Source organism: Bos javanicus, chromosome 19 (genome assembly GCF_032452875.1).
Source record: "Bos javanicus breed banteng chromosome 19, ARS-OSU_banteng_1.0, whole genome shotgun sequence".
NCBI classification, from domain to species: domain Eukaryota; kingdom Metazoa; phylum Chordata; class Mammalia; order Artiodactyla; family Bovidae; genus Bos; species Bos javanicus.
The window spans coordinates 12,704,989-12,730,316 of NC_083886.1; the positions used below are offsets into that span (position 1 = coordinate 12,704,989).

General features: G+C 36.2%; 1 protein-coding gene across 3 annotated transcripts in view; it reads left to right on the plus strand.

Annotated features, from left to right (window-relative positions):
* BRIP1 (BRCA1 interacting helicase 1) overlaps nt 1-25,328 on the plus strand; it is a 182,294-nt gene that overhangs the window by 154,544 nt on the left and 2,422 nt on the right. For all 3 annotated transcript variants that reach the window (XM_061390217.1, XM_061390216.1, XM_061390218.1), the window contains exons 17-19: nt 2,182-2,294; nt 18,822-18,904; nt 24,488-24,715. In XM_061390217.1, coding sequence (XP_061246201.1) covers nt 2,182-2,294; nt 18,822-18,904; nt 24,488-24,715 — 424 coding nt within the window. The remainder of the gene's footprint in view (nt 1-2,181; nt 2,295-18,821; nt 18,905-24,487; nt 24,716-25,328) is intronic.

Genomic DNA, 25,328 nt, shown 5'->3' on the forward strand with positions numbered 1-25,328 from the left:
GGGCTTGTCTCTATGACCTTTATTATGTTGAGTCTACATTTCGCTATGCCTCATTTTTGAAAATTTTATCTGAAAGGATGTTTAATTTTGTCAAATGCTTTTACTGCATCTATTGAGATAATATTTTTATTCTTCATTTTGTGGTAGTGGTGTGTCACATTTATTGATTTATGTATGTTGAACCAATTTGTATTTCAAGGATAAACCCTACTTGATCATGATATATGATCCTTTTACTGTTCTGTCGAGAGTTTTTTTGCCACTCAAAATACTGGCCTATAATTTTCTCTTTTTTATAGTGTCCCTACATGCTTTTGTATGAGAGAAATGGGGATCTCTTAAAGTAAGTTTGGAAATGTTCTCCTCTCTTCAGTATTTACAGAATCATTTGAGAAGAATTGGTGTCAATCCTTAGTAGAATGGTGTCAATGCTTAGTAGAATTTCAGTTTCACCAATGAAGTTATCTGGTCCTGAGCCTTTCTTTGTTTGAGAGGTTTTTCACTCCCGCTTTAATGTCCTTTTTTATAGGTCTATTCAGATTTTCTGTGTCTTTATGATTTAGTCTTGTTAGGTTGACTGTTTCTAGGAATTTATCCATTTCTTCTAGGTTATCTACTTTTTAGCAAATAGTTATTTATAGTAGTCTCTTATTACAGTTCTTTGTATTTCTGTAGTATCAGTTGTAATCTTTGCTTTCATTTGTAACATTGCTTGACTCTTTTTTGTTTGCTTAATTATTTAGCAAAAGGTTATCAGTTTTATTTATCTTTAAAAAACAACTCTTAGTTTTATTGAATCTTTTTTTTCTGTTGTTCTTTCTGGTCTGTTTCATTTATTTTTGCTCTTGTCTTAGTAGTTTCCCTCCTGCTGAGATTAGTTTGTTCTTTTTCTCTCATTTCTTAAGATGTAAAGTTATGTTGTTTATTTGAAATATTTATTTTTTCTTAATGTAGGCATTTTTTTTTGCTATAGACTTCTCTCTTAGAACTGCTTTTGCTACATCCCATAGTTTGGTTTCTTGTGTTTCCATTTTTGTTTGTATCAAGATACTGTTTGATTTTTCTTTTGATTTCTTTGACCCATTGATTGTACAGGTATATAGTCTTTAATTTCCACATATTTGTGAATATTTCAGTTTTCCTAATGTTACTAATTTCTAATTTCTTACCATTATAGTTGGAAAAGATACTTGATGTAATTTCAGTCTTAAATTTCTTAAGACTTATTTTGTGGCCCATCATATAGTCTATCTTGGAGAATATTCGAAGTGTGTACTTGAGAAGAATGTGTTTTCTATACTGTAGATTTAAACCAAATTATAACAGTAATTGGGACTTCCCAGGCAGCGGTAGCAATAAAGAATCTGCCTGCCAATGCAGGAGACGTAAGAGACTCAGGTTCAATCCCTGTGTTTGGAAGATCCCCTGGAAGAGGAAATGGCAATGCATTCCAGGATTGTTTCCTGGAGAATCCATGGACAGAGAAGCCTGGCAGGCTGAAGTCTATAGGGTCACAAAGAGTCAGACATGACTGAAGCAGCTTAGCACGCATTTTCTTGTTGAAAACTGAGCATGACAGTAATTACATTGAATATAAATAGTCTAAACATCCCAATTAAAAAGCAGAGATTATCAAGCTGAATAACATGAAATAATGAACTACTGATGTATGTTTCAATATGAATGAATTCCAAACTCATAATGCTAGATGAAAAAAAGACACAAATGGTTACATACAGTATAATAACATTTACATAGAATTCTATACAAAGCAAAACAGAAAACAGATCATTGGTTGACCAGGTCAGCAATAAAGGAAATTGCCTGAAGAAGGATAGAAAAATATTTTTAGGAAGTGAAAATATTTTAAATAATGATTGTGATGGTGGTTACATTTATTAAAATTTATCTACATGTACATTAAAAGTTTGAGAATTTTGTCATACATAAATTATGTCTAAAACTGATTGATATTATCACAGAGCTGATTAATTATGTTCATGTATGAATTTAGGTAGTGTTAAGGTGAATGGAAATGTTTTAAATGACCAAAAAAAAAGTTTAGTATGAAAAAAAACATCTTTCTACCCTAATTAAATGATATTCAAAATGTTAGAAGTTAATATGATTTTTAAATGAGCTTTAATTATCTACTGTATTCTTTATATTTTAAAATTATAGGTTGAACTGAAGAGACAGTATAATGATCAGCATTCAAAATTAAGAGGTCTTTTACCAGGTCGTCAATGGTATGAAATTCAAGCATACAGGGCCTTAAACCAGGCCCTTGGTAGGTAAGTGGAGTGAAATTTAATGTAACACTACTGTAATATTATCTCCAACCAGGACTATGTGTACAGCTAGTCTTGCTGCTTTATTCCTTATAAATAAATTTGATGGAATTTTATTTTACTGGAACACTCAGTACTGGTATATTCTCAGTGATTGATGTCAGAAGTGAAAGTTGAAAGAGTCAGTGAAATAAATGAAACTCAGTATTTCTTAAGTTCAAAGATTTATGATTGGTCAGTGAGTGTACAACAGAAGTGCTCAGTAGATGTTTATAGAATTTCACCACCAAACAATAAAATTTTATCTTGTGAACATCAGAACCCAAATGATGATCTTATGGGTGAAAAGCAAACTAAGAGCGATTAAAAACAAACTGTGTTCATGGTACTAGAGAATACAACTCCCTGACAGTAATATTTAATTATAATGTACTCCTTTTTCCAAAGATTGTGGTCCGTTAAGATTTGTGCTTTGTGGAACTAGTTTTTAAAACACCATTTTATACCATAATTTCACATGAGGTCCTACAGCGGGGTTCCCCAACTCATTCTCATCCGTGGCCTGTTAGGAACTGGGCTACACAGCGGGAGATGAGCGGCCAGTTACACTGGAAACCCTCCTAACCATCTTCCCCCCTGCCCCAACCCTCAGCTGCCATCTGTGGGAAAATTATCTTCCATGAAACTTGTCCCTGATGCCCAAAGGGTTGGGGACTGCTGTCCTACAAGACATCAACACTTTAAATTTATGAACACTAAAATTATTAGATTATTTATAATCTAATTTAACATTTTATCATTTTCTATTTCTGAAATTGTAATTAGTTTATACATATAATAGTTTTTTCCTGTGAAGCTATACAAATAAAATTCGGAAAATTCAAATAGAAGAACACAGGTTAAGGGCAAAATCACAAAAACATGGCCATTTGACACATTTTCAGTTCAGTCAGAAGACCTGCAGCTAATCATTACCTACCCTAACCAATCTAGAAATTATATTTTTCTTGTGTCTTGTTTATTCACATTAGCTCATTTATACCTAAGCAGACCAGAATACATTTCTGTTCAGATTTACATATGCTGATGACATAGGACTGCAACAGCTAAAGTAAGTCCTAAAACACATCACCTACTCCCCTCCCCATCATTTCAGAATGATATTCTGTAGTTGTTTCTGTTCAAACTGAATTATTCAGATCTATGTTTAACCTACTGATACGGTTAAGTTGCTGCCCTTCTCTTCCTAGAAATCCCACTTGTACTTGGCATCAAGTTGCACTGGAAATTGTCCTTGAAGCATTCCATCTACTTACTTTGTCTCTCCCTGTTGGTTGACCTGTTTGTTGTATTAGAATTTTAATATTCAACAAATAGTTTCTAGGGGAGCCTGAATATTTGTTTTTAAAATTCTTAACTTTTAGTTACTATGTTGAATTTCAGGAAAACAAATATTTTTACATCAGTTGATTATTTTTTCTCTCAGTATGAGCAATACCTTGAATTTTCAGAAACCATCTGAAGCAAAAGTATATTTGTATCTTATTTTGTCATTTATAAACTTTTTCTACATATATTAAGCAGGTTGTGAAGATGAAATTACTTGCCTAATGTCACATAGCTGCTAAATACACCTTCACGTCTTGACCCCACCTACATTTAAAACCTTAAGACTTGCTTTTTCATCCTTATGCCCTGCCTGTATCCACTAAAATTCTCACTATTAAATATAAACATCTCATTATTAAACTATTAAATATTCCATATCCTTTCATTAGTCTTTGCCGTCACATTCAAGTTACGTACAATTCATCTGGTAAGTTTACCAGTTAAAACCTAGTTGAAGAGGTCATGTCTTACATGAAGACTTTTTAACATTTCTTCAACTAGAGTTATTTACTCTGTAGGAAACCCATAGCATTTTATACTCATCTCTATTATAACATATATCTCATTATATTGGAATAGCCTGTTTATATATCTGTCTCCTTCCCTAAACATGTATTAGACATTTTTACATTCTTAGCAACTGTGTCTCATCTTGGGGCATAGATGCGATGTATATACTTGTTGAATTAGTGAAAAATGCCAGGTTCAGTGCTTTTCCAGCTATACCATATTGAGCAGAGAATTTCTAGAGCTTTGAAACATACTTTTCAAGAATTTCAGAAAAGCATGTGTTTATAATATTGATATATAATACTATAGTTTCATTATTTCATTAATTAAAAAGTGACAGCCTGTTATTTTACTGATTTTTAGAGAAATGGAATCAACAAGTAGCAACTTATTACAAAGAAACATCCACTAAAAAATCAAGTGAATGTTTTACATCATATGGTAAAATTTGTAATGTGTATTGATTGACATAAAAGGTGCTTATTACTAAGGCACTGTTCTTATAAGAGATATGTCTAGAAGGACTAAAGTAAGCAGAAACAAATTGAGTTTAAAAAATGTTATCTTTTTTTTAAGCCCACATGGGACTCTTAGCGTATTTGAAGTAATATAAGCCCATGAAATGTAATAACAGCTTTCAGGAATGTACCAGATGGTTTTGTGACCAGGTTACAACTGCACTATAAGTTTCCTAACGGTTCTGCTTTACTGAAGTATAATCTTTGTCTCAAGTGGGCATAATTCATTTGAGCAAGGCAGTATGAAAACAATGGGAAAAAGAAAAGGTGAAACCTTTTTCTCTGAACTATTTTGTTAATGCCTTTCTGTTATAGAGCACTTTAAACATAAACCAAAGTGGGACCATGATAGAATGGCACCCTGACTTTACATTGATTTTCAACAGTTTTATAAAACAGTGTTATTATATAACAATTGACAGTATCCATCTTCCTATCCTGCCCTTCCAATTTTGTGGTTGGTCTGATGCCTCAGAACCTATGGATTACTTTAAAGTATCACAGAAGAGTCGGAGAAGGCAATGGCACCCCACTCCAGTACTCTTGACTGGAAAATCCCATGGACAGAGGAGCCTGGTAGGCTGCAGTCCATGGGGTTGCTAAGATCGGACATGACTGAGCGACTTCACTTTCATTTTTCACTTTCATGCACTGGAGAAGGAAATGGCAACCCACTCCAGTGTTCTTGCCTGGAAAATCCCAGGGACAGTGGAGCCTGATGGGCTGCCGTCTATGGGGTCGCACAGAGTCAGACACGACTGAAGCAACTTAGCATCACAAAAGAGTATCATATAAAATTTAGATTTTTTAAGTCCCTATGGAGAAATCAAACATTTATATTAATTTTCACCCCCTCTCAAAATCCCATGATGGTATAGGAATAAAAATGTCAAATCTATAGACATGAAAAGAGTAGGAGAAGAGATAGTAACAGATGAACTGTCAATAAATTTTAAACACAGAAAAACAGATGAATGACTGAATGACTTAACAGGCAAGAGAAAGCTGAAATTTAAATCTATAGTCTTGAAAGCTAATAAGATCTTCCAGATTCAAGCATAGAAAAACTTAGGACTTGGAGCTACTCTAGAATTGGTTACATGTTAGTATAAGAAGTAGTTAGACAGCCCGCTCCATCCAGGTTTACTCTCTGGATATAATGAACTAGAGAGTCTATATTCTCTAACTATGGGTACAGCTAAGAAGGAATAAAAGATGGGGGGTAAGAAAAGTCTACCTACTGAATGTGAGAACTCTATTCTCTTTTTTTCCCTCAGCTGACAATCTTATATCTTCAAGGCAGGAAAGTGCAGTGTTCTTCTCTAAGACAGGTGGACACCCTGTCTTATGTTGGTCTGATGCCTTGGAATCTTGGATTACTTTAAAATATCACAAGAGAGTATCATAAGGTGGAATTCCTTGTAGGTGGAAGAACTTGCAGAAAACAGAAACAGTGTAATAGAACAGGGGTTGGCAAACTGTAACAGGCCAGACAAGAATGTTTTATGTTTCTCAGGCTACACACAGTCTGCATCCATGTTCTTTTTTGTTTTCTATTTAACCTTTAAAATGTAAATACCATTCCTAGATTGTAGGCTATACAAAAATATGATGTGGGCCAGATTTCCTCTGTGGACTGTATTTTGCCAACCCTGGGACAGAAGAAAACTTTATAAATTTCTATTGGTAATATCCATAGGGAGGTAAGATAGTGCCTCCGTAAAACAAGAATGGAAAATAAGAAAACATTCCTAGACATTAATATGGTAGCAACAGATTTTAAATGTAGAATTGGATTTAGGAGAGAAAAATTAGAATTTCCCACATCCAAAAATCAAAGAGAAATAGGAAAGAAGAACTAGAAAATTAGAGGAGCAGTATGCAAGAACCAACTTCTGATAAATCAGAGCTCCATATGAAGAGACTGGAGAAAATAAAGAAATATGTCAAAGAAATAATTCAAGAAAAATGCTCAGAATTGAAGAATGTAGTTTCCTGATGAAAAGACACATTCAAGCACCAGTAAAGGGGAAGAGCTACAAAGCACCTCGCTATGCAGTTTCAAAGTACCTAAGGTAAAGAAAAAGGTCCTAAAACCATCCAGAGAGAAAAAGACAACTCTCATACAAAAGATATGGAGTCTAAATTGAAATAGACTTCTTAAAAGCAATACCAGAAGCCAGAAGACTGTTAAAAATTATCTTCAACTATCTGAGGGAAATTTTTGATTTGCAATTTATGTTCTACTGTTACTGCTGCTACTGCTAAGTCACTTCAGTCGTGTCCGACTCTGTGTGACCGCAGAGACGGCAGCCCACCAGGCTTCCCCGTCCCTGAGATTCTCCAGGGAAGAACACTGGAGTGGGCTGCCATTTCCTTCTCCAGTGCATGAAAGTGAAAAGTCAAAGTGAAGTCGCTCAGTCGTGTCCAACTCTAGCGACCTCATGGACTGCAGCCTACCAGGCTCCTCCGTCCGTGGGATTTTCCAGGCAAAAGTACTGGAGTAGGGTGCCATTGAATTTATGTTCTAAGCAACCCCCAAATGATCAATAAACTATAAGACAAAATAAAGCCTTCAGTGTTAAAGGACCTGAAGCGTTTGCTTCAAATGCACAGTTTCTCGGTATTCTACTGAAAGATACGCTTTATCAAAGAAGAGAAAATTCAGAAAGAGGAATACCAAGGATGCAGGAAACTGGAGTTCCAACCCAGAAAAGTGGAATTCCCAAAACAAGAAAGAAGGTTCTAGGATGAATCTGTGCGGCAGTCCCATAGTAGTTAGTCTAGATTGGTTTTTGAGGATGGAAGGTTTACCCATATTGAAAAAAAATTCACAGCTGTGACAAAGTGGGAACTAATTAATGATAGAAAACAGAAAATTAAGCAAGAACGGGGAGAAAGAGAGTTAGTAACTCCAAGGTAGACAAAAACATACGAGAAAGGGAATATAATCATAGTCCATCATGTAATTTCATCTATACATGATAAGCCACTGAATATTGATATGCAAAAGAATTGTGATATAACTGTACTAGGAGATTGGAGAGGAGTAATATGAAATAAGCATCTTCTATAGGAAGAATCCGGAGAAGGCAATGGCACCCCACTCCAGTACTCTTGCCTGGAGAATCCCATGGATGGAGGAGCCTGGTGGTCTGTAGTCCATGGGGTCGCTAAGAGTCGGACATGACTGAGTGATTTCACTTTCACTTTTCACTTTGATGCATTGGAGAAGGAAATGGCAACCCACTCCAGTGTTCTTGCCTGGAGAATCCCAGGGATGGGGGATCCTGGTGGGCTGCCGTCTATGGGGTCGCACAGAGTCGGACACGACTGAATCGACTTAGCAGCAGCAGCATAGGAAGAATCTGTACATAATTTATAGTGGTTAAAATCCAAGACAAATGACCACAAGAACTACCTAAAGTATTTTTAATTAATTGTTTCTGAGATTGGGAACTGAAGATGTGATATGAGTAGGCAAAAGAGAATTCTGGTTTTATTAAAACTATTATAATATTATAAAACTGTTTGACTTTTAAACTGTGCTTGTGTATTTCATTAAGAATTAAAATTTACAAGCTAAAATTAACTTCTTACAATGTCTGGAGGTTTCAGTTCTAGATAAGATGGAATAAGTGCATTCTATACTGTTTTAAAAACCTGGATAAAATACATAGAGCTGCTATTTGAGTACTATGAAAAGTAAATCATACTAGACAGATTGATAATTTGAATTCTGATCTTCTTCCCCAGTGAACTGGTTGGAATAACTATATTAATATCAAGACAAAGTAGAATTCAGAACAAAGAAAATTACAGGGGTGCTAAAAGGAAAATTGCATAATGGTAAAAGGAACACTTATCTAAAAAGACGTAACAATCGTAATTGTGTATTCACCTAAAAATAGAACCTCAAAATAAATGACACAAAAGCTGACATCTGAATAGAGAAATAGACAAATCCACAAGTAAAGTTGGAGACTTTAAAATTCCTCTTTCAATAATACTGGGTTGGTCAAAAATTTCATAAGATGTGATGGAAAAACCTAAATGAACTTTTTGGCCAACCCAATAGCTAGCAGTAGGAAACAGAAAAGCAGTAAGGAGATAAAAGAGTTAAACAATGTTGTTATCCAACTAGATCAGATTGACATTATAGAGTACTCCACCCAACAACAGAATAAACATAACCTAAAGAACATGTACCAGTGTAGACAGAATGTCCGGGGTGACAAAGTTAAAAGTTGTTTTGAAGATTTGAAAGCAATCAATAAGAATTATCTCTAAGGGAGTTAAAGAGGTTGAAGTTGGTATATAAAGCCATTTTAAATATGATCAAAGAACTAAGAAAATTATGTCTAAAGAACTGTAAGAAACTATGGGAATGATGTTTCACCAAGTGAAGAATATCAATAATTAGAATTTTTTTTAAAAAAAGAACCTAATGGAAATTCTGGAGTTGAAATGTACAATAAGTGAAATGAAAAATTTATTAGAGGGGCTCACCAACAGTTTTGAAGAGAAAGAAGAAAGAATTGATTTCTAGTATGAGGAACAGATAGAAGAAAAATGAAGAATAATTAAGATAGCCTCAGAAACCTGTACAACCACATCAAGCATACCAACATACACAAAAAGAGTCTTAGGGGGAGAAAAGAGAAAGATTTTTTTGAAGAAATAATGGCTGGAAACTTCACAAATTTGGTGAAAAACACTGATCTCCACATCTCAGAAAAGCAGAAAACTCTGAAGTGGTTTGAACTCAAAGAGATCCATACATCAGAATGTTGTGATCAAACTATCAGAAGACAAAAAGAGAATCTAGAAAACAGCAAGAGAAAAACCATATACAGGATCACTTCGATTAGCAGATCTTTTACTGAACACTATGGAAAGGAGGCAATAAATTGAAATATTTAAAGTGCTGAAAGAAAAAGACCATCAGTGGAATCTATATCTGGCAAATTTATACTTCAAAGATTAAGGAGGAAATAGAACACTTACTTCTTGGAAGGAAAGTTATGACCAACCTAGAAAGCATATTAAAAAGCAGAGACATTACTTTGCCAAGAAAGGTCCATCTAGTCAAGTCTATGGTTTTTCCAGTGGTCATGTATTGATGTGAGAGTTGGACTATAAAGAAAGCTGAGCCCCAAAGAATTGATGCTTTTGAACTGTGGTGTTGGAGAAAACTCTTGAGAGTCCCTTGGACTGCAAAGAGATCCAAACAGTCCATCCTAAAGGAGATCAGTCCTGGGTGTTTGTTGGTAGGACTGATGTTGAAGCTGAAACTCCAATACTTTGGCCACCTGATGAAAAGAGCTGACTCATTTGAAAAGACCCTGATGCTGGGAAAGATTGAGGGCAGGAGGAGAAGGGGATGACAGAGGATGAGATGGTTGGATGGCATTACCGACTCAATGGACATGGGTTTGGGTGGACTCTGAGAGTTGGTGATGGACAGGGAGGCCTGGTGTGCTGCAGTTCATGGGGTCGCAAAGAGTTGGACACGACTGAGCGACTGAACTAAACTGAGAACATTTTCAAACAAAAACCAAGAGAATTAATCTTTGGAAATCTTAATTGTACAAGAGGCACTAAAAGGAGTCTCTTTCTTGCTAAATGAAAGGACACTAATCAGTAACTTACATCCATATGAAGAAATAAGGAGGATCTGTAATTTCATAGGTAAATATAAAAAACAATATAAGTATATTTTGGTAGCTCTTTTTCTCCTATTTGATTTTTGAAAGCAACTGCATAAAGCAGTAATTTTATGTCTGTGGTAATAAGCATGGGTCTTGGGGCTCCCAAAAACCATAACTAGATTTAGTTATTCACCAGGAGCAGTGATAGATTTAGCAAACGGCTGTATACACAGCTAAGATTTATTGCGGTGAAAGGATACAAACAAAAACAGCAAAGAGAAGGCACACAGGCAAAGCTCCAGGAGAAGTCAGGCACAATCTTCCAAGTGTCTTCTCTCAATGGAGTCATACAGGGCACTCTTAGATTCCCAGCAATGAATTGTGGTAACCTGTGTGTATAATTGCCAACCAAGAGAGCTTGTTAAAGATTCAGCACCCAGTGTTTTTATTTGGACTGGTCATATAGGCAGTCTCTGCCTAACACTTTACCAAAGTCTAGACTCTCAGAAGAAAAGCACATGTTTGGCATTAACCTTATTTTTGCATAGACATTTTAGACACAGAGAGACTTTCTTATCAGTTTGTGATTGGAACCTTCCTGAAATCTAAAAGCCAACCAAGGGCTGCTTTTATATGCAGACATTTTTAGAGATAAGCAACTTGGCCTGCTATACTCACTTTTCTGCACAGGTGTAATGTTTAAAGATAAAATTTAAATTAAAGAAATAACACAGTGTGAGGAGGGAAGAAACTGTTATTACAGGAGCAGTGTTTTTGTATACTATTGAAATTAAGTTCATATCAATCCAAATTAGATTTTATAAATTAAGGTGTTTATTAAAATTCTCAAGAATTATACAAAAAAGATCATAATGAAATGGATAACCACAATGGTGTGATCACTCACCTTGGGTCAGACATCCTGGAGTATGAAGTCAAGTGGGCCCTAGGAAGCATTACTACAAAGCTAGTGGAGGTGATGGAATTCCAGCTAAGCTATTTCAAATCCCAAAAGATGATGCTGTTAAAATGCTGCACTCAGTATGTCAGCAAAATTGGAAAACTGAGCAAGTGGCAACAGGACTGGAAAAGGTCAGTTTTCATTACAATCCAAAGAAGGAAGGTGCCAAAGAATGTTCAGGCTTCTACACAGTTGTGCTCATTTTGCATTCTAGTAAGGTAATGCTCAAAATACTTCAAGCTATATTTTAGCAGTGTGTGAGCTGAGAACTACAAGCTAGGTTTAGAAAAGGTAAAGGAACCAGAAATCAAATTGCCAACATTTGTTGGATCACAGAGAAAGCAAGGGAATTCCATAAAAAACTTCTGCTTCATTGACTATGTGAAAGCCTTTGACTATGTGGATCACAACAAACTGTGGAAAATTCTTAAAGAGGTGAAAACCAGACCACCTTACCTATCTCCTGAGAAACCTGTACACAGGTCAAGAAGCAACAATTAGAACCTCACATGGAACAACTGACTGGTTCAGAATTGGCAGGATATGTTTAAAGTACTGAAAGGGAAAAATTCTATAATCATGGTTACTCTACCCAGCAAGCATCTCATTCAAAATTGATGGAGAAATAAAAAGCTTTTCAGACAAGTGAAAGTTAAGAGAATTCACTACCACCAAACCAGCTTTACAACAAATGTTAAAGGGATTTATATAGTCAAGAAATATAAGACAAGGAAAAAGATCTACAAAATCAACCCCAAACAATTAAGAAAATGACAGTAGGAACACATGTATCAATAATTACTTTAAATGTAAATGGATTAAATGCTCCAACCAAAAGACGCAGACTGGCTGAATGGATACAAAAATAAGACCAATATATATGCTGTCTACAGGAAACCCACTTCAGACCTAAAGACACATGTAGACTGAAAGTGAGATGATGGAAAAATATATTCCATGCAAATGGGAAGCAAAAGAAAGCTGGAGTAGCAATCCTCATATCAGACAAAATAGACCTTAAGATAAAGAAGATTACAAGAGAAATGGAAGGACACTACATAATGATCAGGGGATCAATCCAAGAGGAAGACATAACAATTGTAAATATCTATGCACCCAACATAGGAGCACCTCAATACATAAGACAAACACTAACAGACATAGAAGGAGAAACTGACAGTAGCACAATAATAGTAGCATACTTTAACACCCCACTCACACCAATGGACAGATCATCAAAATTAATAAGGAAACACACATCTTAAATGATACATTAGATGAGATGGATCTCATTGATATCTTCAGGACATTCCATCCAAATGCAGAAGAATACAGCTTCTTCTCAAGTGCACATAGAACATTCTCCAGGATAGACCACATCTTGGGTCACAAATCAAACCTCAGTAAATTTAAGAAAATTGAAATGGCATCACGAATCTTCTACCACAACGCTATGAGACTAGATATCAATTACAAGAAAAAAGCTGTAAGAAGCACAAACACATGGAGATTAAACAACATGTTTCTAAATAACCAACAGGTTACTGAAGAAATCAAAAAGGAAATAAGAAAATTTCTAGAAAGAAATGACCATGAAAACACAACAACTCAAAACCTATGGGATGCAGGAAAAGCAGTTCTAAGAGGGACGTTTATAGCAATACAATCCTACCTCAAGAAACATCAAATAGGCAACCTAACTACACCTAAAACAACTGGAAAAAGAAGAACCAAAACACCCCACAATTAGTAGAAGGAAAGAAATAAAGATTTGAGCAGAAATAAATGAAAAATGAAAGAAACAGTGGTAAAGATTAATAAAAGTAAAAGCTGGTTCTTTGAGAAGATAAACAAAATTGACAAACCTTTGGCCAGACTCATCAAGAAAAAAAGAGAAGAATCAAATCAACAAAATTGGAAATGAAAAAGGAGAGGTTGCAGAAATACAAAAGATTATAAGAGACAATTATGAACAACTGTATGGCAATAAAATGGATAAACTAGAAGAAATGGACAGATTCTTAGAAAAGTTCAATCTTCTAAGACTGAACCAGGAAGAAATAGAAGTTATGAACAACAACAAAATTACAAGCAGTTAAATTGAAGCTGTGATGAAAAATCTCCCAAAAAACAAAAGCCCAGGACCAGATGGCTTCACAGCAGAATTCTATCAACATTTAGAGAAGAGCTAATACCTATCCTTCTAAAACTCTTTCAAAAAATTGCAGAAGGAACACTTCCAAACTCATTCTATGAGGCCACCGTCACCCTGATACCAAAACCAGATAAAGACAACACATAAAAAGAAAACTACAGGCCAATATCACTGATGAACATAGACGCAAAAATCCTTAACAAAATTTTAGCCAACAGAATTCAGCAACACATCAAAAAGCTCATACACCATGATTAAGTGGGGTTTATTCCAGGAATGCAAGGATTCTTCAGTATACACAAATCAATCAATGTGATACACCATATTAACAAATTGAAAGGTAAAAACCATATGACAATCTCAATAGATGCACAAAAATCCTTTGAGAAAAGTCAGCACTCACATATGATTAAAATTCTTCAAAAAATGGACATAGAAGGAACCTACCTCAACATAGCAAAGGCCATATATGATAACAGCAAACATTATTCTCAATGGTGAAAAACTGAAAGCATTCCCCCTAAGATCAGGAACAAGACAAGGGTGTCCACTTTCACCACTATTATTCAACATAGTTCTGGAAGTCCTAGCTACAGCAATTAGAGAAGAAAAATAAAAGGAATCCAGATCAGAAAAGAAAAAGTAAAGCTCTCACTGTTTGCAGATTACATGATCCGTACATAGAAAACACTAAAGATATCAGAAAATTACTATAGCTAATCAGTGAATTTAGCTAAGTTGCAGGATACAAAATCAATACACAGAAATCACTTGCATTTCTATATTTCTAAAAATGAAAAATCAGAAAAATTAAGTAATCAATCCCATTTACCATTGCAACAAAAAGAATTAAATAAGTAGAAATAAACTTACCTAAGGAGACAAAAGAACTGTACACAGAAAATTTTAAGGCACCAATGAAAGAAATCTAAGATGACATAAACAGATGGAGAGATATTCCATGTTCCTGGGTAGGAAGAATCAATATTGTGAAAATGACTTTACTACCAAATGCAATCTACAGATTCAATGTGATCCTATCAAATTACCAATGACATTTTTCACAGAACTAGAACAAAAAATTTCACAATTCATATAGAAACACAAGACCCCGAATAGCCAAAGCAGTCTTAAGAAAAAAGAGTGGAGCTGGAGAAATCAACCTTCCTGATTTCAGATTATACTACAAAGCTACAGTCATCAAGACACATGGTCCTGGCAAAAAAACAAGAAATATGGACCAATGGAACAAGATAGCCCAGAAATAAACCCATGCACCTATGGGTACCTTATTTTTGACAAAGGAAGCAAGAATATACAATGGGGCAAAGACAGCATCTTCAATAAATGGTGTTGGACAAACTGGGACCACTACACATAAAAGAATGAAATTAGAACACTTCCTAACACCCACAAAGATAAACTCAAAATGGATTAAAGACCTAAATGTAAGACCAGAAACTACAAACTTCTTAGAGGAAAAGATAGGCAGAACAGTTGATGACCTAAATCAAAGCAGAATCATCTGTGATCCACCTCCTCGAGTAACGGAAATAAAAGCAAAAGTAAACAAGTGGGACTTGATTAAACTTAAAAGCTTTTGCATAGCAAAGGAAACTGTAAGCAAGGTGAAAAGACAACCCTCAGAATAGGAGAAAATAATACCAAATGAAACAACTGACAAAGGATTAATTTCCAAAAGCAGCAGCTCATACAATTCAATACCAAAAAAACAAACAACCCAATCAAAAAGTGGGGAAAAGACCTTTCTCCAAAGACATTTCTCCAAAGAAGACATACAGATGGCTAACAAACATATGGAAAGATGCTCAACATTGCTCATTATTAGAGAAATGCAAATCAAAACTACAATTCTGACCTTATGCTGGTCAGAATGGCCATCATCAAAAAGTCTACAAACAGTAAATGCTGGGGAGAGTGTGGAGAAAAGGGAACAGTCTTGCACTGTTGGTGGGAATGTAAATTGATACAGCCACTATGGAAGATGGTATGGAGATTTCTTAAAAAACTAGGAATAAAGCTACCATATGACCCAGCAGTCCCACTCCTAGGTTTATCCCCTGAGGAAATCAAAATTGAAAAAGACACATTGTTCATTGCAGCACTATTTACAATAGCTAGAACATGGAAGCAACCTAAATGTCCATCGGCAGATGAATGGATAAAGAAGTTGTACATATACACAATGCAGTATTACTCAGCCATAAAAAGGAACACCTCTGTGTCAGTTCTAATGAGGTGGATGAACCTAGAACCCATTGTATAGAGTGAAGTAAGTCAGAAAGAGAAAGATAAATATTGTAGTCTAATGCATATATACAGAATCTAGAAAAATGGTGCTGAAGAATTTACTTACAGGGCAGCAATTCAGAAACAGACATAGAGAATAGATTTATGGACATGGGGAGAGCAGAGGAGAGGGTGAGATGTATGGAAAGAGTAACATGGAAACTTACATTACCGTATGTAAAATAGATAGCCAACAGGGAATTTGCTGCATGGCTAAGGAAACTCAAACAGGTGCTCTGTATCAACTTAGAGGGTTGGGACGGGGAGGGAGATGGGAAGGAAGTTCAAAAGGGAAGGGATATATGTATACCAATGGGTGATTCATGTTGAGGTTTGACAGAAAACAACTAAATTCTGTAAAGCAATTATCATTCAATTAAAAAAAGACATCACTTTGCCAACAAATGTCCATATAGTCAAAGCTACGATTTTTCCAGTAGTCATGTATGGATATGAGAGTTGGACCATAAAGAAGGCTGAGCACTAAAGAATTGATGCTTTTGAATTGTGGTGCTGGAGAAGACTCTTGAGAGTCCCTTGAGCTTCAAGGAGATCAAACCAGTCAACTCTAAAGGAAATCAGTCCTGAATACTCATTGGAAAGATTGTTACTGAAGCTGAAGCTCTAAAACATTGGCCACCTGATGGGAAGAACAAACTCACTGGAAAAGACCCTGCTGCTGGGAAAGATTGAGGACAGGAGGAGAAGGAGGTGACAGAGGATAAGATGATTAGACAGCTTCTCTGACTCAATGGACATGAATTTGAGCAAACTCCGAGATATATTGAAGGACAGGGAAGCCTGGCGTGCTGCATCCATGGGGTCATAACTAGTTGGATCAACTTAGCGCCTGAACAGTAACAAATGCAAGAGAAATGAAGTTAGACCCCTACCTCACACTGTACAGAAAAGTTAACTCAAAATGGATCAAGGGCTAACAAGGTGCAGATTTTCTTGACCTTGGATTAGGCAAAAGTTTTTAAAATATTTCAGATCATGTATCTGATCAGAGTCTAGTTCCAGAATATATAAAGAACTCTTATAGAGTTCAACAATAAAAAGACAGTGCAATTTTAATTTTGACCAATAATTTAAATACATATTTCTCAAAAAAAAGACACACGACCAGTATGTACATGAAAAGATGTGCAACATCATTAGTCATTCAGTTCAGTTCAGTCGCTCAGTCACGTCCAACTCTTTGCGACCCCATGAATTGCAGCACACCAGGCCTCCCTGTCCATCACGAATTCCCAGAGCCTACCCAAACTCATTAGTCATTGCTGCTGCTGCTGCTAAGTCACTTCAGTCATGTCTGAGTCTGTGCAACCCCATAGATGGCAGCCCACCAGGCTCCCCCGTCCCTGGGATTCTCCAGGCAAGAACACTGGAGTGGGTTGCCATTTCCTTCTCCAATGCAGGAAAGTGAAAAGTGAAAGTGAAGTCGCTCAGTCGTGTCTGACTCTGGGTGAACACATGGACTGCAGCGTACCAGGCTCCTCCATCCATGGGATTTTCCGGCAAGAGTACTGGAGTGGGTTGCCATTGCATTCTCTATGTTAGTCATTAGGGAAATGTAAATCAAAACCAGAGTGAAGTACCACTTCATATCTTTTATGGTAAATATATTGAAAAAGATGGGCGATAACAAGTGTTAATGAAGCTATGGAGAAACTGGGAATCTCATGCATGGCTAATGGAAATGTACAATTGTGCGACTGCATTGGAAAAAAAAATGTGGCAGTTCCTCAAAATTTAAACATAGAGTTTCCATATGAACTAGCAATTCTATTCCTAAGTTTATACTCAAGAGTTTTTTTTTAATGTATTAACATAAAAGCTTGTACACAAATATATATAGCAGCATTATTCATAATAGTCAGAAGTGGAAACAATTCAAAATGATCAGTACTTTATGTATAGATAAATTGTGGTATATTCATACAATTCAGTAATAATACATGATACAAGGACCTTGAAAACATCATGCTAAGTGAGAGAAGCCAGACATAAAATGCCATATATTATAAGATTCTAGTTTATGAAGTGTCCAAAACAGATAAATCTGGGGCTTCCCAGGGTGGCACTAGTAGTAAAGAACCCACCTGCCAATGCAGGAGGTAAGAGACAGGTTTGATCCCTAAGTCAGGAAGATCCCCTGGAGGAGGGCATGGCAATCCACTCCAGTATTCTTGCCTGGAGAATACTATGGACAGAGGAGCCTTGTGGGCTACAAGAGTTGGACACAACTGAAGCCACTTTGCATGCACACATGCATATGAAGAGGAAGTAGATTACTGCTTGTCAGGGGTTAGGGGAAATGATTCGAGTAATTCAGGGAGACTAATGGGCATGGGGTTTCTTTTTTGGTGAGATTAAAATATTCTGTAATAGATTGTGTTACAGGTTGTAGAACCTTGTAAATGTGCTAAAGAACCATTAAATTTAAAAATCTTTAATAATTTTTAAAATAAAACAATTAGCAGATTGAGCCCCACAATCCATAAAAAGAATAATGCACCATAGCCATAGTGGTTATTCTAGGAATGAAAGAAAGGTAAGCTCAATATCTGAAATTTTGCTAGTGTAATCCACCATATTAGCAGTTTAAAAAGAACAACTACATGATTATATCAATTGGTGCAAAAAAATTTTTTACAAACTTATTTATGATAAAAACTTGTTAAATCAGAATAAAAGTTATCTACATAAAATCTACAGCTAGTATAAGGTAAAAAATATTCTGTATATGTAAGGAAGGTTTGGAGGAAATATTTTTTATAATTTTCTTGACTTTTGAAATAGAATGCATGTAGCATTTTTGGGTATAAGTTATCAGTAGTTGGCAAAAGTAGGGTGTTTTTAAATACACCTTCTCTGGTACATTGTACTGAGTAGTTTCTATAAACCTTATTCATAATCATGACTTTTATTAAAGGACACATCATTAATTTTCTCAATCTTCTCTCTGTCCCATTAGAAATTTGACTGTTTTCACTGTTGTATTTATCTTACTTTCTCCCTATTTTTTAACAGGTGTATTCGACACAAGAATGATTGGGGGGCTCTTATTCTAGTTGATGATCGCTTCAGGAGTAACCCAAGTCGATACATATCTGGTAAGAGTCTCAGCTGGGCTAAGAGTTAGAGTTGGTAGCAAGCTTTAGTATTTAATGACTTCTATTTTTAAAGACAAAGAATTGGTTAGAGAATTTGAATTACTAGATCTAACATGAAAAAATTCACATTGCCTGGAAATCTAGCCTTTTATGCTTCTATCTTTACAAAAGATCTTTAGAGAGAAGAATCTGGTTAGTTCTAAGGGATCATTGAAAAAGCAAGAGAGTTCCAGAAAAACATCTATTTCTGCTTTATTGACTATGCAAAAGCCTTTGACTGTGTGGATCACTATAAACTGGAAAATTCTGAAAGAGATGGGAATACCAGACCATCTGGTATCTCTCTTTTTTAATTTTTTTTATTTTTTTACTTTACAATATTGTATTGGTTTTGCCATATATCACCATGAATCCACCACAGGTATACTTGTGTTCCCCATCCTGAACCCTCCTCCCTCCCCATACCATCCTTCTGGGTCATCTCAGTGCACCAGCCCCAAGCATCCAGTATCATACATTGAACCTGGACTGGTGACTCATTTCACATATGATATTATACATGTTTCAATGCCATTCTCCCAAATCATCCCACCCTCTCCCTCTCTCACAGAGTCCAAAAGACTGTTCTATACATCAGTGTCTCTTTTGCTGTCTCGTATACGGGGTTATTGTTACCATCTTTCTAAATTCCATATATATGCGTTAGTTTACTGTATTGGTGTTTTTCTTTCTGGCTTACTTCACTCTGTATAATAGGCTCCAGTTTCATCCACCTCATTAGAACTGATTCAAATGTATTCTTTTTAATGGCTGAGTAGTACTCCATTGTGTATATGTACCACAGCTTTCTTATCCATTCATCTGCTGATGGACATCTAGGTTGCTTCCATGTCCTGGCTATTACAAACAGTGATACACGTGTCTCTTTCAATTCTGGTTTCCTCAGTGTGTGTGCCCAGCAGTGGGATTGCTAGGTCATAAGGCAGTTCTATTTCCAGTCTTTTAAGGAATCTCCACACTGTTCTCCATAGTGGCTATACTAGTTTGCATTCCCACCAACAGTGTAAGAGGGTTCCCTTTTCTCCATACCCTCTCCAGCATTTATTGCTTGTAGACTTTTGGATCGCAGCCATTCTGACTGGCGTGAAATGGTAGCTCATTGTAGTTTTGATTTGCATTTCTCTGATAATGAGTGATGTTGAGCATCTTTTCATGTGTTTGTTAGCCATCTGTATGCCTTCTTTGGAGAAATGCCTGACCTGTCTCTTGAGAAACTTGTGTGCAGATCCAGGAAGCAACAATTAGAACTGGACATGGAACAACAGACTGGTTCCAAATAGGAAAAGGAGTACATCAAGGCTGTATATTGTCACCCTGCTTATTTAAATTATATGCAGAGTACATCATGAGAAACGCTGGGCTGGAAGAAGCACAAGCTGGAATCAAGATTGCCAGGAGAAATATCAATAATCTCAGATATGCAGATGACACCACCCTTATGGCAGAAAGTGAAGAGGAACTCAAAAGCCTCTTGATGAAAGTGAAAGAGGAGAGTGAAAAAGTTGGCTTAAAGCTCAACATTCAGAAAATGAAGATCATGGCATCTGGTCCCATCACTTCATGGGAAATAGATGGGGAAACAGTGAAAACGGTGTCAGATTTTATTTTGGGGGGCTCCAAAATCACTGCAGATGGTAATTGCAACCATGAAATAAGACGCTTACTCCTTGGAAGGAAAATTATGACCAACCTAGATAGCATGTTAAAAAGCAGAGACATTACTTTGCCAACAAAGGTCCATCTAGTTAGTCAAGGGTATGGTTTTTCCAGTGGTCATGTATGGATGTGAGAGTTGGACTGTGAAGAAAGCTGAGCCCCAAAGAATTGATGCTTTTGAACTATGGTGCTGGAGAAGACTGTTGAGAGTTCCTTGGACTGCAAGGAGATCCAACCAGACCATCCTAAAGAAAATCAGTCCTGGGTGTTCATTGGAAGGACTGATGTTGAAGCTGAAACTCCAATACTTTGTCCACCTGATACGAAGAGTTGACTCATTGGAAAAAACCCTGATGCTGGGAAAGATTGAGGGCAGGAGAAGGGGACAACAGAGGATGAGATGGTTGGATGGCATCACCAACTCATTGGACTTGAGTTTGGGTGAACTCCAGGAGTTGGTGATAGACAGGGAGGCCTGGCATTCTGCAGTTCATGAGGTCACAGAGAATCAGACACGACTGAGCAACTGGACTGAACTGAACTGAATGTAGTATATTAATCAATTAAGATCCTTCAGTTTCATCAGAATGTGGTTTTGATTCAGTAGCATAGCAGTAATTTATTTAGCATTGTCAGGGGAAAAAACTGTTCCACAGAAATTAATTTTTCAAGAAATATTAAGTTTTTACATTTAAGCACACAAGCAATCCATTGGCTGCATAGGATTCTTCTTTCATTTTGGGTTATTTGATTTTTATTGTTGTTTGTTTAGAAATGCTTCTGTTGTTACAGAGTTTATATTAATCAGAGTTAGTATCTTCTAAGAAGAAAAAAATGCACGACTGCATACTGCAAGATGAAGCAGGTGGTCACTTTTCCCCACTCGAAAGAACAAACACCATGTGCCTATTGTTTTCATCCAGCTGTAGTACAGGCCCTTTGAAATCAATATCAGGAATCGATCTGTTATTAAAGAACTGTTAGAAATACTTGCATTTTTATTGTTAGCTTTAGAGCCAAAAAGTTCGTACCATACTATAATATAATGAAATGATGCTAATTTTTTGTTTCAGATTAGCTGTCTATGTATATGTACTCTACTTTTTATATTTCAGAACCTAATCATTATATCTGATTCAATATTAAAACATATCCACCTGGATTGAAGCAGGAAATGCTGCTTTATTAATCTTTTCTCCTCTTTCCCTGTAGAGCAAGCCATTGAGCTTAGGCCAAGTCATAACCAAAGGCAAATGTTAAGTGCTTATGTTTAGTCAGCAGGTGGAGCTCAGATGCTTTCAAGTTTTCAAAAGCAAACTGACATTTTATACTGAAAAGGCTTTTTTTTAATCACAAAAAGGGCAAAATGAAAGTGATAACTATAATGCTAAAATTTTTAAATTTGAAAATTTTTCATATTTTTATTTGGTATAATTATTTTCCCCAAGCAAACAAAAATCAAGAACTTTAAAGAAATGCATGTTTTAAATTTTGTTTATTTTCAAATCTAGAACTGAAAATTTTACCTCAGATTCGTTGAGAGATTTTTTTTTAATTAAACATTTTTTATTATTTTCTGTAAGATTTTATTTTTTTCTGAGACTCATAAAGAAGACTGAAATCTTACATAGGCAGTAACAGCACAACGTACAGATTCCTTTTGATGACTAATTTTTGTTTAAATTCAATTTGCATAAGAATAGATTGATGGAAAATCTCCATTAAACAGAAAAACTAAAAGAATATATTTGTAATGAAAGTCTAATTGTTCAAGTTGCTTGATGCCCTGTCTTATCTTCCTCTCAACTGAAAAATGCCATAATGAATTTTTAAACTACTCCAAAAGATGATTATAGTTTTAGCAACATCAGCAGAGAATATTTATTTTCTAAAGTCCAAATATCTGAATTTCATTCTGAAGTGGGTCATTATCCAAGACACCTTATACTGTTAATATGGTTTATTTTTATGCAGTTTTCATATGTCACAGGATCAAATCTTATCTCTTACAACTTGATTATTTATATATTAAAAATAAATATATATATTCATATAGGTCATGATTTACCCATAAAATGGTGTTATTCCTTTTACCCAGAATAGTTTAATATATTTGGAATTGGGAGAAGGGAGACAAAAAAAAAAACCATCTTTGAGACTGTGAAAGTGAACAAGGGTAAGTGGCTCAGTTGTGTCCTACTTTTTGTGACCCCATGTACTATAGCTTGCCAGGCTCACCTGTTCATGGAATTCTCCAGGCAAGAATACTGGAGTGGGTAGCCAGTGGGAATGCCCTTCTCCAGGAGATCTTCCTGACCCAGGGATCAAACCTGTCTCTCCTGCATTGCAGGCACATTCTTTTACCATATGAGCCACCAGGGAAGCCCAAGAATATCAGAGCCAGTAGCCATTCCTTTCTCCAGGGGATCTTCCCCACCCACGGATTGAACCTGGGTTTCCTGCGTTACAGGCAGACTCTTTATCATCTGAGCACCAGGGAAGCCCAAAGTGAAAGCGTTAGTCACTCAGTTGTGTCCAACTTTTTGCAACCAGATGGACTGTAACCTCCCAGGCCCCTCTGTCCATGGCATTCTCCAGGCAAGAATACTGGAGTGGGTAGCCATTCCCTTCTCCAGGGGATCTTCCCAACCCAGGGATCAAACTCCAATTTATTTTTGCTCAAGGAATCAAATTTAAAAGTTGTAAAAAGAGATTGTGTTGTTTACAACTTCTATTTTCTCTGCAATTAAAAAATAGGCAATTTTTGTGGGGAATTATAATAAAATTCCCCTTCATGGATCACAGCCTTGTTGTGGCAAAGGGGCTTGCGTAACTCAAGCTATGAGCTGTGCCATGCAGGGCCACCCAAGATGGATGGGTCATAGAGAGTTCCTATACAACGTAGGTACACTGGAGGAAGGAACTGCAAACCACTCCAGTATTCTTGCCACGAGAATCCCATGAAAAGTATGAAAAGGCAAAAAGATATGACGCCGGAAGATGAGCCCCAAGGAAATTAAAGACACTTGCTCCTTGGAAGGAAAACTATGACAAACCTAGACAGCGTATTAAAAAGCAAAGACATCACTTTGCCAACAAAGATCCATATAGTCAAAGGTGTGGTTTTTCCAGTAGTCATGTATGATAGTTGGATTATAAAAAAAGCTAATAGCCAAAGAATTGATGCCTACGAATAGTGGCGCTGGAGAAGACTCTTGAGAGTTTCTTGGACTGCACAGAGGTCAAACGAGTCAATCCTAAAGGAAGTCAACCTTGAATATTCATTGGAAGACTGGTGCTGAAACTGAAGCTCCAATACTTTGGCCACCTGATGCGAAGAGCTGACGCCTTGAAAAAGACCCTGATGCTGGGAAAGATTGAGGGGAGGAGCAGAAGGGGATGACAGAGGATGAGATGATTGGATGGCATCACCAACTCAATGGACATGAGTTGGAGCAAACTCTGGGTGATGGTGAAGGACAGGGAAGTCTGGGATGCTGCAGTCCATGGGGTCGCAAAGAGTCAGACACAACTTCGTGACTGAACAATAACAACAATGATAAAATTAAATTTGCCTTATTCCCCATTTATTCAGATTGATGAATAATACATTTCCCTATCTCCATTCTACTTCTACTGTCTCTTCCCTCCATCCAGTTGACAGTCACTGCATGTAAAGAGAAATGCTACTGATTCCAGAGCATATTGTACTTAAGAAGGTAAAAAGGCAGGAAAACGGTTGAGAATCATTCTATATACTCTAAATTCAAAGTAGATTACTTTACCAGAGAAGTTATCTAATTGTTTTTCTTAGTATATCGTCACGAATAACCAAAGTTTCTTTGCTGGTTTTACTTTTTGCCTTAGGACTTTCTAAATGGGTTCGACAGTTGATTCAGCACCATTCAACCTTTGAGAGTGCACTGGAGTCCTTGGCTGAATTCGCCAAAAAGCACCAAAAGGTCATTGCTGCATCCAAAGAAGACAGAAAATCTATACAGGGCAGTGAGCCTACACTTGGAGGGGTTTGTTCGAAGGACAGTACCTATTTTTTAGAAGCAGCAAGCCATTTATCACCAGAATATGCTATGGAAGGTAAAGCAAAAATGTGTTTAAAACTACCATATCCTAAAATGATAAATAAAAGTCCATCATCTCCAAAAAGGAGAAACGTATGAAAAGTTCTACCCATTTACATTTAGTAGAGAAGTCTCATTATATGCAGTGAAATGATATTTGTTATGCTACAGATTAATGTCCTTAAATATGTTGGTTTGTAATATAAGGTGTTATCATAAAATAATGAAATAGTATAGTGTATTGGAATGGGAACAAACTTTTGTCAGAGACCTATACATATTTTCTGGTTTTCCACTAAGAAGCTTTGCTACTAATTGTGACCCTCTGAGCAAGTCACTTAACATTTTGAGTCTTAATAGAAGAAGGAATATCTGCCTACCTGTCCCTCCAGAGACAGAGATGTGAAAGTCATTTATTCTAAATGATAAAAAAATAATAGTTTAAAATATCAGAATATGCTAGGTTAGAATATAATTTGAAAAACTTAGAATATGATTTAAATATATTAGAGTATAATATATCAGGAGTTAGCAAATTATGGCCTATGGACCAAATTTGGCCTGCTCTCTAATTTTGTAAGTAAAGTTCAATGGAATGCAGTCACAGTCAATCACTCACGTATAGTACA